Raw genomic sequence first — 15,415 nt, forward strand, 5'->3', positions numbered from 1 at the left:
GGTGGGAGAGAGGGGGGCCTCTCTTTGATCCTCACCCAGGAGGGAAAGTCATGACAGTGCTTAGGGTCGTTGTCCTGTTGGAAGGTGAACTTTCACCAAAGTCTAAGGTCCTGAGCGCTCTGGAGCAGGTTTTTATCAAGGATCTCTCGGTACTTTGCTCCGTTCATCTTTCCCTCGATCCTAACTAGTCTCCCAGTCCCTGCTGCTGAAAAACATCCCCACAGCATGATGCCACCACCACCATGCTTCATCGTAGGGATGGTATTGGCCAGGTGATGAGCCGTGCCTGGTTTCCTCCAGAAGTGACTGTCAGAGTGACCATCAGGCTCTTGGTCACCTCCCTGACCAAGGCTCTTCTCCCCCGATTGCTCAGTTTGGCCAGGCGGCCTGCTCTAGGAAGAGTCTTAGTGGTTCCAAACTTATTCCATTTAAGAATGATGGGGCCCACCGTGTTATTTTGGTACTCTTCCCCAGATCTGTGCCTTGACACAATCCTGTCTCGGCTTGGTTTTTACTTATATAGATCCTAATATAGACAAGTGTGTGCCTTTCCAAATCATGTCCAGTGACTTGAATTTACCACAGGTGAACTCCAATCGTTGTAGAAACATCTCAAGGATGATCAATGGAAACTGGATGCACCTGAGCTAAATTTCGAGAGGCTCAAAGTAAAGGGACTGAAAACCTATGTAAATAAGCTATTTCTGTTTTTATTTTTTAATATATTTGCAAAAATCAAATAAAAAAACATTTTGCTTTGTCATTATGGGGTATTGTGTGTAGATTGATGAGGGGAAAACATTTTTTCATCAATTTTAAAATAAGGCTGCAACATAACAAAATGTGGAAAATGTGAAAGGGTCTGAATACTTTCCAAATGCACTGTATATACAGTGTGAGTTCTCAATGTACACTGAGTATACCAGACATTAGGAACACCTTCCTAATATTGAATTGCCCTCAGAACATCCTCAATTTGTCGGGGTCATGGACTCTACAAGGTGTCAAAAGCGTTCCACAGGGATGCTGGCCCATGTTCACTCCAATGCTTCCCACAGTTGTGTCAAGTTGGCTGGATGTCCTTTGGGTGGTGGACCATTCTTGATACACATGGGAAACTGTTGAACGTGAAAAACCCAGCAGCAGTGCAGTTCTTGACACAAACTGGTGCGCTTGGTACCTACTACCTTACCCTGTTCAAAGGCACTTAAATCTTTTGTCTTGCCCAGTCACCCTCTGAATGGCTCACATACACCATCCATGTCTCAGTTGTCTCAAGGCTTAAAAATCCTTCTTTAACCTGTCTCCTCCCCTTCATCAACACTGATTGAAGTGGATTTAACAAGTGAAACCAATAAGGGATCATAGCATTCACCTGGATTCACCTGGTCAGTCTATGTCATGGAAAGAGCATGTATTCTTAATGTTTTGTATACTCATTGTATATCCCAAGTATTGGTGTTTGATGATGCATTCATACAGTTCATGCAGAAAACAATGAACTTAGAAGCCTCCATAAATGCTGTACGACATAAATCAGTGGAGGCGGGTGACTTGGAAAATTGAGGAGGATGGAAGACACGTTACAGATGCGGACTGCATGGAGACAACAAACTGTGTTTAAAAATACATCAGACTAATTATTGTAACCTAAAGCATTTAATAAAGACATGTATAGTACAATATTGTTGTGAATAAGAGGGCTACTTACACAGTGATGGGAAGGGACCACAGCAGTGATTGAATGAGGGTATGAGGCATGAGTTGAGGCATTCAGAGGGTTGGTTTCAGTGCAGGACAGGCCCATCATGGAAAGGGGGATACCTAGTCAGTTGTCCAACTGAATGTATTCAACTGAAATGTGTCTTCCACATTTAACCCAACCAGTCTGAATCAGGGAGGTGCGGGGGGCTGCCTTAATCAACATCCACGTCTTCGGGGAACAGAACTGCTTTGCTCAGGCAGAACAACAGATTTTTACCTTGTCAGCTCGGGGATTGAGTTTGTCCAAGAAAGGAGGTTAATCATTGATGTGTAATAATATGATTGTGTACGTGATTGACTCTACATACAGTAATGACACAAAATGTACAGGTCTGCTCACAGTGCTTGGAGTGGAAACATTCAATGTGCCAGTGGATGAGAGGGCACATGAGACGTGGCTTCAGTTCATGTCAGGAGAGAGTTGACCGTGGTAGTGGAGTGGAAAGGTCATCACCTCTTAGTCAGGGAACAGGAGGGGACTTGTAAATACAAATACCAGATGCATCATAGGTGTGTGCAACAAGTTAAACTCTGACATCTCAGAATTCACAAAGTCGAACACAGACTGCGCATCTCGCCCACTTGACACATCAAAGTAGCCCAAGAAACGTTCCTGAGTAAAGCCCTGATCATCCACATACCTGACGATAACTGACAACTGCAAGCAGACTGGTGGGACAATAGAGGTGGGGAGTTCTTCCTCATCTTGTAACCTAACCAGGAAAATTCCGGACCCTATAGGGAATGACTGATTAACCAGGTGTAAAAATGTTTTATACGGGCTATAGGACCAGTTTTTCAGATCACATGGTTTAAAAAAAACTCCTGACCCTGGGGAGGATGAAAATCCTGTCAAACTGCAGCAACCTGATACATTTAGACTAGACTAATAGGGGAGTTTCCTCTACCCAGACAGGAAGACTACAACGGATGGACAGTAGAACTCAGAGGCTGCTTTATGCATGTTTCCACCATGCAGGCCTATGCAACTGTAGGCCTAATTAAACATTTACTCACAATCTATGTCGTCACTATTATGTTGATTGATTAATTCCAGTTAATAATTGTCTATTGAAAAGGTATAGGCAGCCAAGCCAGCCCAAGTTTGATTTATAAACCAAATTTGATCACATTCACATTTTCTCCTGACAAACAAATGGACTATAAATATGTAACATTACACATTAGTTTAAACTGACCAGATGGACAGGGCACATGCTGTATGCAGCTTCTATTATTAGTGGCCTAAAGTTGATCAGACTGAAAAATCGTCTCGTTTTCATCCCGTACAACATGTCAGATCTCTAATATTTAGGTCTAGCATAGGCTGCTGCAACATTTATATAAAGAGTTTTTGCTTGTGTCTGTTCGGAGTCAAGCTCTCTTTTTAATCTCACTTTTAAAGGATGATACGATGGAAGTGATCAAATCATTCTGAATTGACTTTGGCGCCCCAGAGAAGAACTTCCATATGCTCAGCAGGTAAAGCATCGTAATGAGCAATTACCTCTGCAAGCTCCTGGTAGTTGCCCTTTTTATCTGAACTTTCCCTGTCATCGTGCCCTTCAGTAAAAGCCAACTCTTGTCGATAAGCTGCTTGTGACCTTATTTCTTCTTACCTTCTTGTTGTTGTTGCACAGTTTGAATATGCAAACGTTCGTCCATTTTCCAAGGAGCATAAATCTGATCAAATCAAATATTATTAGTCGCATACACGTGTTTAGCAGATGTTATTGCGAGTGTATCGAAAGGCTTGTGCGTCTAGTTTCGACAGTGCGGCAATATCTAACAAGTAATATCTAACAATTTCACAACAAATACCTAATACACACAAATCTAAGTAAAGGAATGGAATATGAATATATAAGTATGTGGATGAGCAATGTCAGAGTGGGATAGACTAAGATACAGTAGAATAGTATAGAATACAGTATATACATATGAGATGAGTAATGCAAGATATGTAAACATTATTAAAGTGACATTATTAAAGTGACTAGTGATCCATTTATTAAAGTGGCCAATGATTTCAAGTCAGTATGTAGGCAGTAGCCTCTCTGTGCTAGTGATGGCTATTTTAACAGTCTGATGGCCTTGAGATAGAAATGAAAAGGGTTCTTCAACAATTAATCCACAACATTGTTGTTGGCATTAGCTAGCCATTCTGCAGAAAACTGCACTCTGGTAGATAGCTACTTGAAACTAAAGTCAGTTCAATTTATTTCAATTTGGGGCCTCCCGAGTGGCACAGTGGTCTAAGTAGCTGTGAGAGAGATCCTGTTTCGAGCTCAGGCTCTGTCGCAGCCGACCGTGACAGGGAGACCTATGGGGTGCCGCACAATTGGCCCAGTGTCGTCCGGATTAGGGGAGGGTTTGGCCGGCAGGGATGTTCTTGTCCCATCGCGCTCTAGCAACTCCTGTGGCAGGCTGGGCGCAATGCACGCTGACACGGTCGGCTGGTGTATGGGGTTTCCTCCGACTCATTTGTGCGGCTGACATTATAAGCGGACATTATGTCAAGAAGCGGCTCGGCTGGGTTGTGTTTCCGAGTACGCACCGCTCTTGACCTTCGCCTCTCCCCCGAGTCCGTACGGGAGTTACAGTGATGGGACAAGACTGTAACTACCAATTGGATACCACGAAATTGGGGAGAAAAAGGGGCAAACATTTTTTTTTTCAATTTGCCTTGCTAACTCCACACAAAAATGAAGTTCTAAAACTAATTAAACATAATATAATCTACCTCCTCTGTCTCCTGTACTTTGAAGAAGCTCATTTGAATTGAATGATACACTAAAAATGCTCAACTAATGCTTCTCTCTCAATCTGCATCCAACATGTCACCAACTCACCAAGCTTCTCAACACACAGAACCCCCAAAATGCTCTGTGGCACAACCCCAATACACCACACTAGGTTCGTTCTCTGAATCTAATCCTATGATTGGATGGACAACATGTCAGTTCATATTGCAAAAGCTATGATTGGTTGGAGGACGTCCTCCGGAAGTGGTCATTATTACCGTGTAGGTCAAAATGGAAGTAACCTCCTAGGTTTTGTATTGAAGTCAATGTAGCCGAAAGAAGATGGGAAATAGCTGTCCTCTGGCTGCACAATGGTGCTAGCGAAACATTTTGTTTTAATCAGGTATTTGGTGATGTGAATATATTTTGTGTAGTTTTATCGAAAAAGGATAACTTTTTTAATGTTTCATTATTTAACACTGAGTAACTCACTGAGTAGGATGGTCCTCCCCTTCTTGCTCTGAGGAGCCTCCACTAACATAAATGGATCATGTTTACCTGTAACTTGAAAACAATGACACCAGATGCTTGTAACCAAGCATCTGCTTAGAAAACAAGAGAGATTAGATTACCTGGACCTCTCATTTATAATGCCTTAATCTTGTTTTTCCACCTTAGTTGGCTTGCCTATGACAACCCTGGTTTCCATGGGAACTATGCGATTATGGAAGCAGGTGGCTCCCCAACACCTGGCGCTGGTCATCCCCAGGTCGCTGCTGTGAGGTCACTGAGACCCCTCAGAATGGTAAGGTTTGACCAAAGTGACATCACTCCGAGTCATCTGACATTGCTTGGCTGTGGTCGGGTTTGGGCTCAATTCCACTTCAATGCTATCCATGCAGGAAAGGAATTTATATTTGATTTTGAAATTGGCACAGTTTTAGTCGATAAAATTAACCCATAGGATTTCTTCAATGTGTATAAGGCTATGTTTCAATGTCTCTCAGAAATATAAAGTGCCTTCAGAAAGTATTCACTCCTGCTGACCTTTTCCACATTTTGTTGTGTTACAACCTGAATGTAAAAATGATAAAATTTATATTTTGTGTCACTGGCCTACCCCATAAAAATGAAAAGCAGAAATGTCCTGAGTCAATAAATATTCAAGTATGACAAGCCTAAATAAGTTCAGGAGTAAAATTCTGCTTAATAAGTCACATAATAAATTGCATGGACTCACTCTGTGTGCAATAATAGTGTTTAATATGATTTTTTAGTGACTAAATCGAAACAAAATCAAATGTACTTATATAGCCCTTTGTACATCACCTGATATCTCAAAGTGCTGTACTAAAACCCCAAACAGCAAGCAATGCAGGTGTAGAAGCACGGTGGCTAGGAAAAACTCCCTAGAAAGGCCAAAACCTAGGAAGAAACCTAGAGAGGAACCAGGCTATGAGGGGTGGCCAGTCCTCTTCTGGCTGTGCTGGGTGGAGATTATAACAGAACATGACCAAGATGTTCAAATATTGAATACACAAATATGAATACACAGCCCCTATTGAATACACAGTGGGATATTGGTTATGTTGCAATTGGCTCAGAACAGGGAAGCACGGCTGGGCCTTGGATGTACATAGAGAGCAAACATTAATAATATGCATGTCAATCTCTCCTGGCTCAAAGTGGAGGAGAGATTGACTTCATCACTACTTGTATTTGTGAGAGGTATTGACATGCTAAATGCACCAAGCTGTCTGTTTGAACTACTGGCACACGGCTCAGACACCCATGCATACCCCACAAGACATGCCACCAGAGGTCTCTTCACAGTCTCCAAGTCCAGAACAGACTATGGGAGGCATACAGTACTACATAGAGCCATTAATACATGGAACTCAATTCCACATCAAGTAACTGATGCAAGCAGTAGAATCAGATTTTAAAAAATTGATGAAAATACATCTTATGTAACAGCAGGGAGTGTGAAGAGACACAAGCACAGGCACATGCATACACACACAATAACATACGCACTATACACACACGTACACATGGATTTTGTGTTGTAGATATGTGGTAGTAGAGTAGTGGCCTGAGGGCACACACTTATTGTTTTGTGAAATCTTTTGTGAATGTATTGTAATGTTTTTAAAATTGTATAAACTGCCTTAAGGCAGCAGCTAATTGGGATCCATAATAAATACAAATATAAACTGGAGTTGCTTACCAAGATGACATTGAATGTTTCTGAGTCACCTAGTTACAGTTTTGACTTAAATCCTCTTGAAAAAATCTATGGCAAGACTTGAAAATGGCAATTTAGCAATGATCAACAACCAATTTGGCACAGCATGAAGAATGTTTTTAAGAATAATTTGCAAATATTGTACAATCCAGGTGTGGAAAGCTCTTAGAGACTTACCCAGAAGGACTGTAAAGCTGTATGTAATCTCTGCCAAAGGAGATTCTAACATGTATTGACTCATGGGGTGTAAATACTTATGTAAATTAGGTCTCTGAATTTAATTTTCAATACATTTGCAATCATTGCTGAAAACATGTTTTCACTTTGTCAGTATGGGCTATTCTGTGTAGATTGGTGAGATAATTTAAAAAAAATCAATTTTGAATTTAGGCTGTAACACAACAAAATGTGGATTACGTCAAGGGGGTATGATTACTTTCTGTAGGCACTTGCAAAGGTATTCAGACCCTTTGGATTTCATCACATTTTATTGTGTTACAAAGTGGGATTAAAATGGATTTGTCAACAATCTACTCAAAATATTATGTCATAGTGGGAGAAAAATTATAATATTTTTTAAAGATTAATAAAATAACTAACATATATTGGTTGCATAAGTATTCAGCTCCCTGATTCAATACATGGTAGAAACACTTTTGACATCTATTACGGCTGTGAGTCTCTTGGGTAAGTGTATGCCTATTATTCTTTTCAAAATTCTTCAAGCTCTGTAAAGATGTTTGGGATAATTGCTAGACAGCAATTTCCATGTCTTGCCATGGATCTTCAAGCAGATCTAAGTCAACTGTAACTTGTCCACTCAGATACATTCACTGTCTTCTTGGTAAGAAACTCCAGTGTAGATTTGACCTTGTGTTGTGGGTTATTGTCCTGCTGAAAGGTGAATTTCTCTCTTAGTCTCTTGTGTAAAGTAGACTGAATAAGTTTTTATTCTAGGATTTTTCCTGTGCTTAGTTCCATCCCATTTATTTTTATTCTGAAAAACTCTCCAGTATTTGCCGATGTCAAGCAAACCCAATTATTAACTTGCCAATGCTTCAAGAGATATTCAATGTCTGATTTGTTATTGTTACCCATCTGCCAATCACTGCCCTTATTTATTAGGGTTTCGAAAAGCTCCCTGGTCTTTGTAGTTGAATCTGTTTGAAATTCAATACTTGACTGAGGGACTTACAGATGTTGTATGTATGGGGGACAGAGGAAGGGTTAGTCATTCAAAAACAATTTCAACCCCTAATATTTCACACAGAGTGAGTCCATTTAACTTATTATGTGATTTGTTAAGCCACATTTTCCTCCTGAGCTAATTTAGCCGTGCCTAAACAAAGGGCTGAATATCTATGCAACGACTATATTTTAGTTCAAAATGTATTTTTTTCAACATGAGTATTTTGTGTAGATTGTTGACAAAAAAAATAGTAAATCAATTTTAATCCCACTGTAACACAATAAAATGTGAATAAATCCAAGGGGTCTGAATACTTTTCAAAGGCACTGTATATGACTGAGCATTGTTCTCATCAAGGTTAGGTTTCATTGTGTTCTGTGTCTCTCTGATAGAGTGGACTCAGAGTGAGGAGACCTCTGGATCCTAAGGTAAGCAAGACATTATCGATAGTGAAAGTACATCATAAACCCCTATACCCTGCAGTTAAATAATCACATCACTTTGCCCGATGATGACGATGAATTATAATGATCATGGAAGTAAATTAATTCAAAAGTACCTGAGATATAGTTTTGGGTTTTAATAGCTGTTGGTGTTCGAGCAGCCCCACTTCCAGGGGCGGATCGGAGAGCTGGGAGGCCACACCCCCAGTCTGGGTGCTGTGGCTGGGCTGAAGGGGGCATTGTCGCTACGGGTCATTGGTGGAGTGTGAGTCCAAGCTACATACTTGATTTAAGGTTTTTATAAGATGTGTCTTTCTGCTGAAAACAGTTTCACAATCTGCTGGTCATGTGATTACTCTGAAAAGCTACCTCTCCTGTAGTTTACTGTCATATAGAGCAAATATAGCTCACCTCCCTGTGCAAACATGAGCCGTGCAGAACTGGAGGTAAGAGTGCGTTCATATGGAAGTGTGCGCGTGTGCATGCTTTGGTGTGTTACAGGGGGGATAACATTTCAATTGTAACATCTCAAAAACCCCAAACATCACGATCAACCAAACAATAAAGATATCTCTGCTTTTTGTCCAAGGCTTTCCTTTGCAGTAACTCAAGTGGAATATCCACCTCTAAGACACTGTTATCAGCATCACTGTATCATTGACTCCCAGGCTCCTATTCAAGCTGTGTGCGTGGAAGTATTTAGCTGTGGTTTGACCTGTGACCTATGTTTTTGACAGATGGGTGGGCTACACTGGAGAGGACTACACAGGATGGCAGTATTTACTGGAGGAGGGAGAATACAGTGACTGCGCAGATCTGGGTGGAGCCGATCACCCTCTGCTGCTCTCCTTCCGCTTCTTACAGGCAGTAAGTTACAGGGTTTTAATGATATGGTTATTTACAGTTTAACATGAATTCAGTATATGTGGCCTATGTGGGAATGTGTACCTGTGCAAAGCCAATCCTGGAAGCCGACGCTTGATTTGAAAGAATGAGGGAAGTAAATTAAATGTGTTGGGCAGGGTTTCCGTTAGGAAAATGTGGCTCAGGACATTTGACCGGCAGCATTTTAATTTACAGGTGTTGAAGGAATTCTAAATTCCTCTGTCAGTCCTGATTGAAATGTATACATAATTAGTCATCATTGATAAAAATTCCCTTAACAACCAGACATTTAGGAAATTTACCGAACCTATATGCATAACCTCAATAGGGCTTCCACCCACTGTGCTCGGAATGACAGAAATCACATTTAGTTTATGGTAATTCATCTTAACTCCAGGATGCAACAGTGTGCGTCCTTACCAAATTTAGAATAACTGTCCGCGTTTACTTTTCCTCAAACAAACAAGAGGAGTAATGAACAGTAAAATCAGTAGTAAATGTCAATCTACTATCCACCATAGTAGAAAAGCTTACCTATTCTATTGGTCAGCTTGTCGTTCTGTGTGAGGAAATCAATTGTAACGGTTTTCTTTTGTCGAAGGAGAGGAGGACCAAAATGCAGCGTGGCTATTTAAATTCATGTTTAATGAAAAAAGAACACGAACAGTACAAAAACAATAAACATAACGAGAACCTAAACAGCCTATTTTTTTTTGTGAAAAAATAATTTATTACATTCAATACCATTCATTCTTTACAACTCATAATTTTTCATACTTCAATAATGGTATTTTAATTTAACTAAATAAAAACCCCAAACAAAACCTCAGGGGAGCATCTCAGATATCTGTCCCTATCCGTCCCTCTCGCTCTCCCTACACCTCTCTCTAACCTGGCCCACGTCAATACAAAATCCCCTCATACCAAACCTAACAACACCCGTGCCCTAGCCCATACTACTCCGGCAAAGGCACAGTCCCAAAAGACATGGCGCACAGTCTCCTCCCTGCCACAAGAGGATCTTGGACAGGTGGGGGATTGCGCCAAACTATGCCGGTACATGATGGAACGTACCGGCAAGCACTTGTGGAGGCTCAACCAATTCAGGTCCTTGAGCCTGTTGTCCAGGCCCCGCGCCTGCACTCCCTCCCAGACCACTGCCGAGATGCCCACTACAGGCGCCGGACTCCCTGCCTGTCTGACCTCCTCGTACAGGTGCCTGTGATCTAAACCTACTCGGGCAACTTCAACCTCAGGGTGCGCACGCAACCCTTTGGCCTGCATGGCCAAAGTGCCACGGCAGCTGTTCCGCCTGAGGACCCGTGTTAGACCACACCATTACGCTTCTCGCCTGATACGAGAAGAACACCCGCAGGAGGTAACCGGACGGGTGTATCACTGGATGAGCAAGCTCCGTTAACAAGAAAGAAACAAAAATTGCGTCCAGCTTGAGAGGGAGATGTGGTACCCCCCTACCTCCCTCCCCGATGGGACAGAGCATGCGTGCCCTGGCGACCCACTCGTACCTGCCACTCCACATGAACTGAAACACAAGCCTCACTAGAGGCCTCCTCAGACAAGCCGGCAATGGGTAGATGTACGCCAAATACAAAAGAGACTGCAACACATCCACCTTTAGGACCAGGACCTTGCCCATAAAAGACAAATAGCCTTCCACATCGCTAGCTTCCTCTGTACCACTGCGATACCCATGTTCCAGTTCAGCGTCGCTGAGCCGGAGGTCTCAAAATGGACCCCGAGAATCCTCAGGGCCCCCACAGGGAGATAACCCCCCCGGGCACATCCGTTCTACCGCGCCATCTTCCGAAAAACTTAACGGAAGACTTTGCATGTTTCAGAACCGCTCCCGACGCTCGGGTGAAATCCCCAATGATGGCAAGAGACCTTGTCAGGCACAAGTCTTTGCACAGCAGCAAGGAAGTGTCGTCGGCGTACTGTGTCATCTTAACACGCAGCCCACCACTTCCAGGGATCAACAAGCCTTCCACCCCTGTGTCTACCCTAATGGCAGCCCCCAGAGGCTCCATGTACAGAATGAAGAGGAGAGCCGAGAGTGGGCACCCCTGCCTGACCCCAGACGAGAGGTCAAAAACGTCACCCAAGTGACTATTTACACTAACTCGGCACCCCGCTCCAACATATAATGTACGAATCCATCCTATGAACTTCTCCACAAATCCTAATCGACCTAACACTCTGAATAGAAAAGATCTATTCACGCGATCAAAAGCTTTCGCCTGATCTAGCGCTGCTACCATTAAAGGCAGGCCTCTATCTTCAACCCAAGCGATGGAGTCCCTGATTAACTGTGGGTTCCATCTAATAGAGCGGCCCTCTACCCCGCACGTCTGATCCTCATGGACGACGTAGGGAAGGGCTGTACACAACCGGTCTGCTAAAACCTTTGATAGTAGCTTGTAATCTACGCACAGCATAGTCAACGGCCGCCAGTTGCCAAGGTCTGTTACTTCCCCCTTCTTATATAAAAGTGACAGCACACCAACAGCCATTGATCTCCCCGGGACCCCCGTCTCAAGGATGGCCTTCAAGACTTCGAGGACCACTGGTCCAAGTATACCCCAAAACTTGAGATAAAACTCAGCCGGCAGCCCATCCATCCCAGGCACCTTCCCTTTTCCCATCCTCCTAAGAGCGCTCTCAACCTCTTCTAGTGAGATCTGCGCCTCCATCACTTCTCTAATGTCCTCCGGCAACCGCCTGAACAAGTGTTCTAAAAACACATTTCCCTGCACTACATCTATTTCCCTTTCCTTAAATAAACCTTGGAAATGATCAGTTGTCACCCTGACCATTTCCTCTGGTTTTCTAACTATACTACCATTTTCTTCCCTAACGCCATGCATTACCTTCCTACTCTGTCTGGCCCTAACCGACTTAAAGAACATAGCAGAACAAGTCTCATTGTGTTCTAGAAAGCCACTATGCGCACGCTCCAGGAAAGCTCGAGCCTTCCGCTCCTGCAACTCCCTGAGCTGCGCCTTTAGGGTTGCGGATCTCTCCCAGTCAAACGACCCGCCGAGGTTGCCTGCCTCGTACTCGAGTTCAATTAACCTTTGGATACGATCCACCTCCCTCCTCTCCTCCCTTTTTTTCCTTTTACAATACCCTATTATAAAAGCCCTAATCCTCACCTTAACTAATTCCCATCACTCTAAAAACCCCTCGCACATGGACCGGAGGCCTTCAAGGAAATCAAAATCAAATCAAATTTATTTATATAGCCCTTCGTACATCAGCTGATATCTCAAAGTGCTGTACAGAAACCCAGCCTAAAACCCCAAACAGCAAGCAATGCACGTGTAGAAGCACGGTGGCTAGGAAAAACTCCCTAGAAAGGCCAAAACCTAGGAAGAAACCTAGAGAGAAACCAGGCTATGTGGGGTGGCCAGTCCTCTTCTGGCTGTGCCGGGTGGAGATTATAACAGAACATGGCCAAGATGTTCAAATGTTCATAAATGACCAGCATGGTTGAATAATAATAAGGCAGAGCAGTTGAAACTGGAGCAGCAGAACGGTCTGGTGGACTGGGGACAGCAAGGAGTCATCATGTCAGGTAGTCCTGGGGCATGGTCCTAGGGCTCAGGTCCTCCGAGAGAGAGAAAGAAAGAGAGAAGGAGAGAATTAGAGAATGCACACTTAGATTCACACAGGACACCGAATAGGACAGGAGAAGTACTCCAGATATAACAAACTGACCCTAGCCCCCCGACACAAACTACTGCAGCATAAATACTGGAGGCTGAGACAGGAGGGGTCAGGAGAGACTGTGGCCCCATCCGAGGACACTCCCGGACAGGGCCAAACAGGAAGGATATAACCCCACCTACTTTGCCAAAGCACAGCCCCCACACCACTAGAGGGATATCTTCAACCACCAACTTACCATCCTGAGACAAGGCTGAGTATAGCCCACAAAGATCTCCGCCACGGCACAACCCAAGGGGGGGCGCCAACCCAGACAGGATGACCACATCAGTGAATCAACCCACTCAGGTGACGCACCCCTTCCAGGGACGGCATGAGAGAGCCCCAGTAAGCCAGTGACTCAGCCCCTGTAATAGGGTTAGAGGCAGAGAATCCCAGTGGAAAGAGGGGAACCGGCCAGGCAGAGACAGTAAGGGCGGTTTGTTGCTCCAGATCCTTTCCGTTCACCTTCCCACTCCTGGGCCAGACTACACTCAATCATATGACCCACTGAAGAGATGAGTCTTCAGTAAAGACTTAAAGGTTGAGACCGAGTTTGCGTCTCTGACATGGGTAGGCAGACCGTTCCATAAAAATTGAGCTCTATAGGAGAAAGCCCTGCCTCCAGCTGTTTGCTTAGAAATTCTAGGGACAATTAGGAGGCCTGCGTCTTGTGACCGTAGCATACGTGTAGGTATGTACGGCAGGACCAAATCAGAGAGATAGGTAGGAGCAAGCCCATGTAATGCTTTGTAGGTTAGCAGTAAAACCTTGAAATCTGCCCTTGCTTTGACAGGAAGCCAGTGTAGAGAGGCTAGCACTGGAGTAATATGATCAAATTTTTTGGTTCTAGTCAAGATTCTAGCAGCCGTATTTAGCACTAACTGAAGTTTATTTAGTGCTTTGTCCGGGTAGCCGGAAAGTAGAGCATTGCAGTAGTCTAACCTAGAAGTGACAAAAGCATGGATGAATTTTTCTGCATCATTTTTGGACAGAAAGTTTCAGATTTTTGCAATGTTACGTAGATGGAAAAAAGCTGTCCTTGAAATGGTCTTGATATGTTCTTCAAAAGAGAGATCAGGGTCCAGAGTAACGCCGAGGTCCTTCACAGTTTTATTTGAGACGACTGTACAACCATTAAGATAAATTGTCAGATACAACAGAAGATCTCTTTTGTTTCTTGGGACCTAGAACAAGCATCTCTGTTTTGTCCGAGTTTAAAAGTAGAAAGTTTGCAGCCATCCTCTTCCTTATGTCTGAAACACGTGCTTCAAGCAAGGGCAATTTTGGGGCTTCACCATGTTTCATTGAAATGTACAGCTGTGTGTCATCCGCATAGCAGTGAAAGTTAACATTATGTTTTCGAATAACATCCCCAAGAAGTGAAATATATAGTGAAAACAATAGTGGTCCTAAAACGGAACCTTGAGGAACACCGAAATTTACAGTTGATTTGTCAGAGGACAAGCCATTCACAGAGACAAACTGACATCTTTCCGACAGATAAGATCTAAACCATGCCAGAACTTGTCCGTGTAGACCAATTTGGGTTTCCAATCTCTCCAAAAGAATGTGGTGATCGATGGTATCAAAAGCAGCACTAAGGTTTAGGACCACGAGGACAGATGCAGAGCCTCGGTCTGATGCCATTAAAATGTAATTTACCACCTTCACAAGTGCCGTCTCAGTGCTATGATGGGGTCTAAAACCAGACTGAAGCATTTCGTATACATTGTTTGTCTTCAGGAAGGCAGTGAGTTGCTGCGCAACAGCCTTTTCTAAAAATTTTGAGAGGAATGGAAGATTTGATATAGGCCGATAATTTTTTATATTTTCTGGGTCAAGGTTTGGCTTTTTCAAGAGAGGCTTTATTACTGCCACTTTTAGTGAGTTTGGTACACATACGGTGGATAGAGAGCCGTTTATTATGTTCAACATAGGAGGGCCAAGCACAGGAAGCCTCCAAAAGAAACCAAAAAAAAGGTCAACAAAAGCCTGCTCCTCCAGCACATCCCGATCTAACTTCCAGTACCCCCTACCAAAGAGGCAGACTGGCGACCCCACCTGCAGGAGCACCCCGTCGTGATCTGAAAAGAAAACAGGCAAAAGCCGCCCAGACAACTTACCCAAAGACCTGGGTACAAAAATTATAGTCGAGCCTCCGCGCAACCCCCTGGAGTTGCACCATGTAGGACCGGCCATTTTCGGAGTAGTGTGCAGGTCATCATCAACCAGACCATGGCAAGCCATTAGCCCGGTGATGGCGCCTGCACTGCTATCCCCCCCTATTCCTAAATCTGTATTAAAATCCCCCCCTATCACTAATTTCCTATTTGTGACACACAGGGGCGCCAGACAGTCCACCATCTCCCTCCTGTCTGCCACCACCTGTGGCCCATACACCACCACTAATCTA

At 43.5% G+C, this 15,415-nt stretch overlaps 1 protein-coding gene across 1 annotated transcript in view; it reads left to right on the top strand.

Annotated features, from left to right (window-relative positions):
- The window catches only part of LOC135548696 (uncharacterized), a 78,598-nt gene that overhangs the window by 46,317 nt on the left and 16,866 nt on the right, over positions 1-15,415 (top strand). The window contains exons 9-12 of the mRNA XM_064978544.1: positions 5,187-5,313; positions 8,338-8,373; positions 8,532-8,653; positions 9,126-9,255. Coding sequence (XP_064834616.1) covers positions 5,187-5,313; positions 8,338-8,373; positions 8,532-8,653; positions 9,126-9,255 — 415 coding nt within the window. The remainder of the gene's footprint in view (positions 1-5,186; positions 5,314-8,337; positions 8,374-8,531; positions 8,654-9,125; positions 9,256-15,415) is intronic.

This window comes from Oncorhynchus masou, chromosome 11, assembly GCF_036934945.1.
Source record: "Oncorhynchus masou masou isolate Uvic2021 chromosome 11, UVic_Omas_1.1, whole genome shotgun sequence".
In the NCBI taxonomy this organism is placed as follows: Eukaryota; Metazoa; Chordata; class Actinopteri; order Salmoniformes; family Salmonidae; genus Oncorhynchus; species Oncorhynchus masou.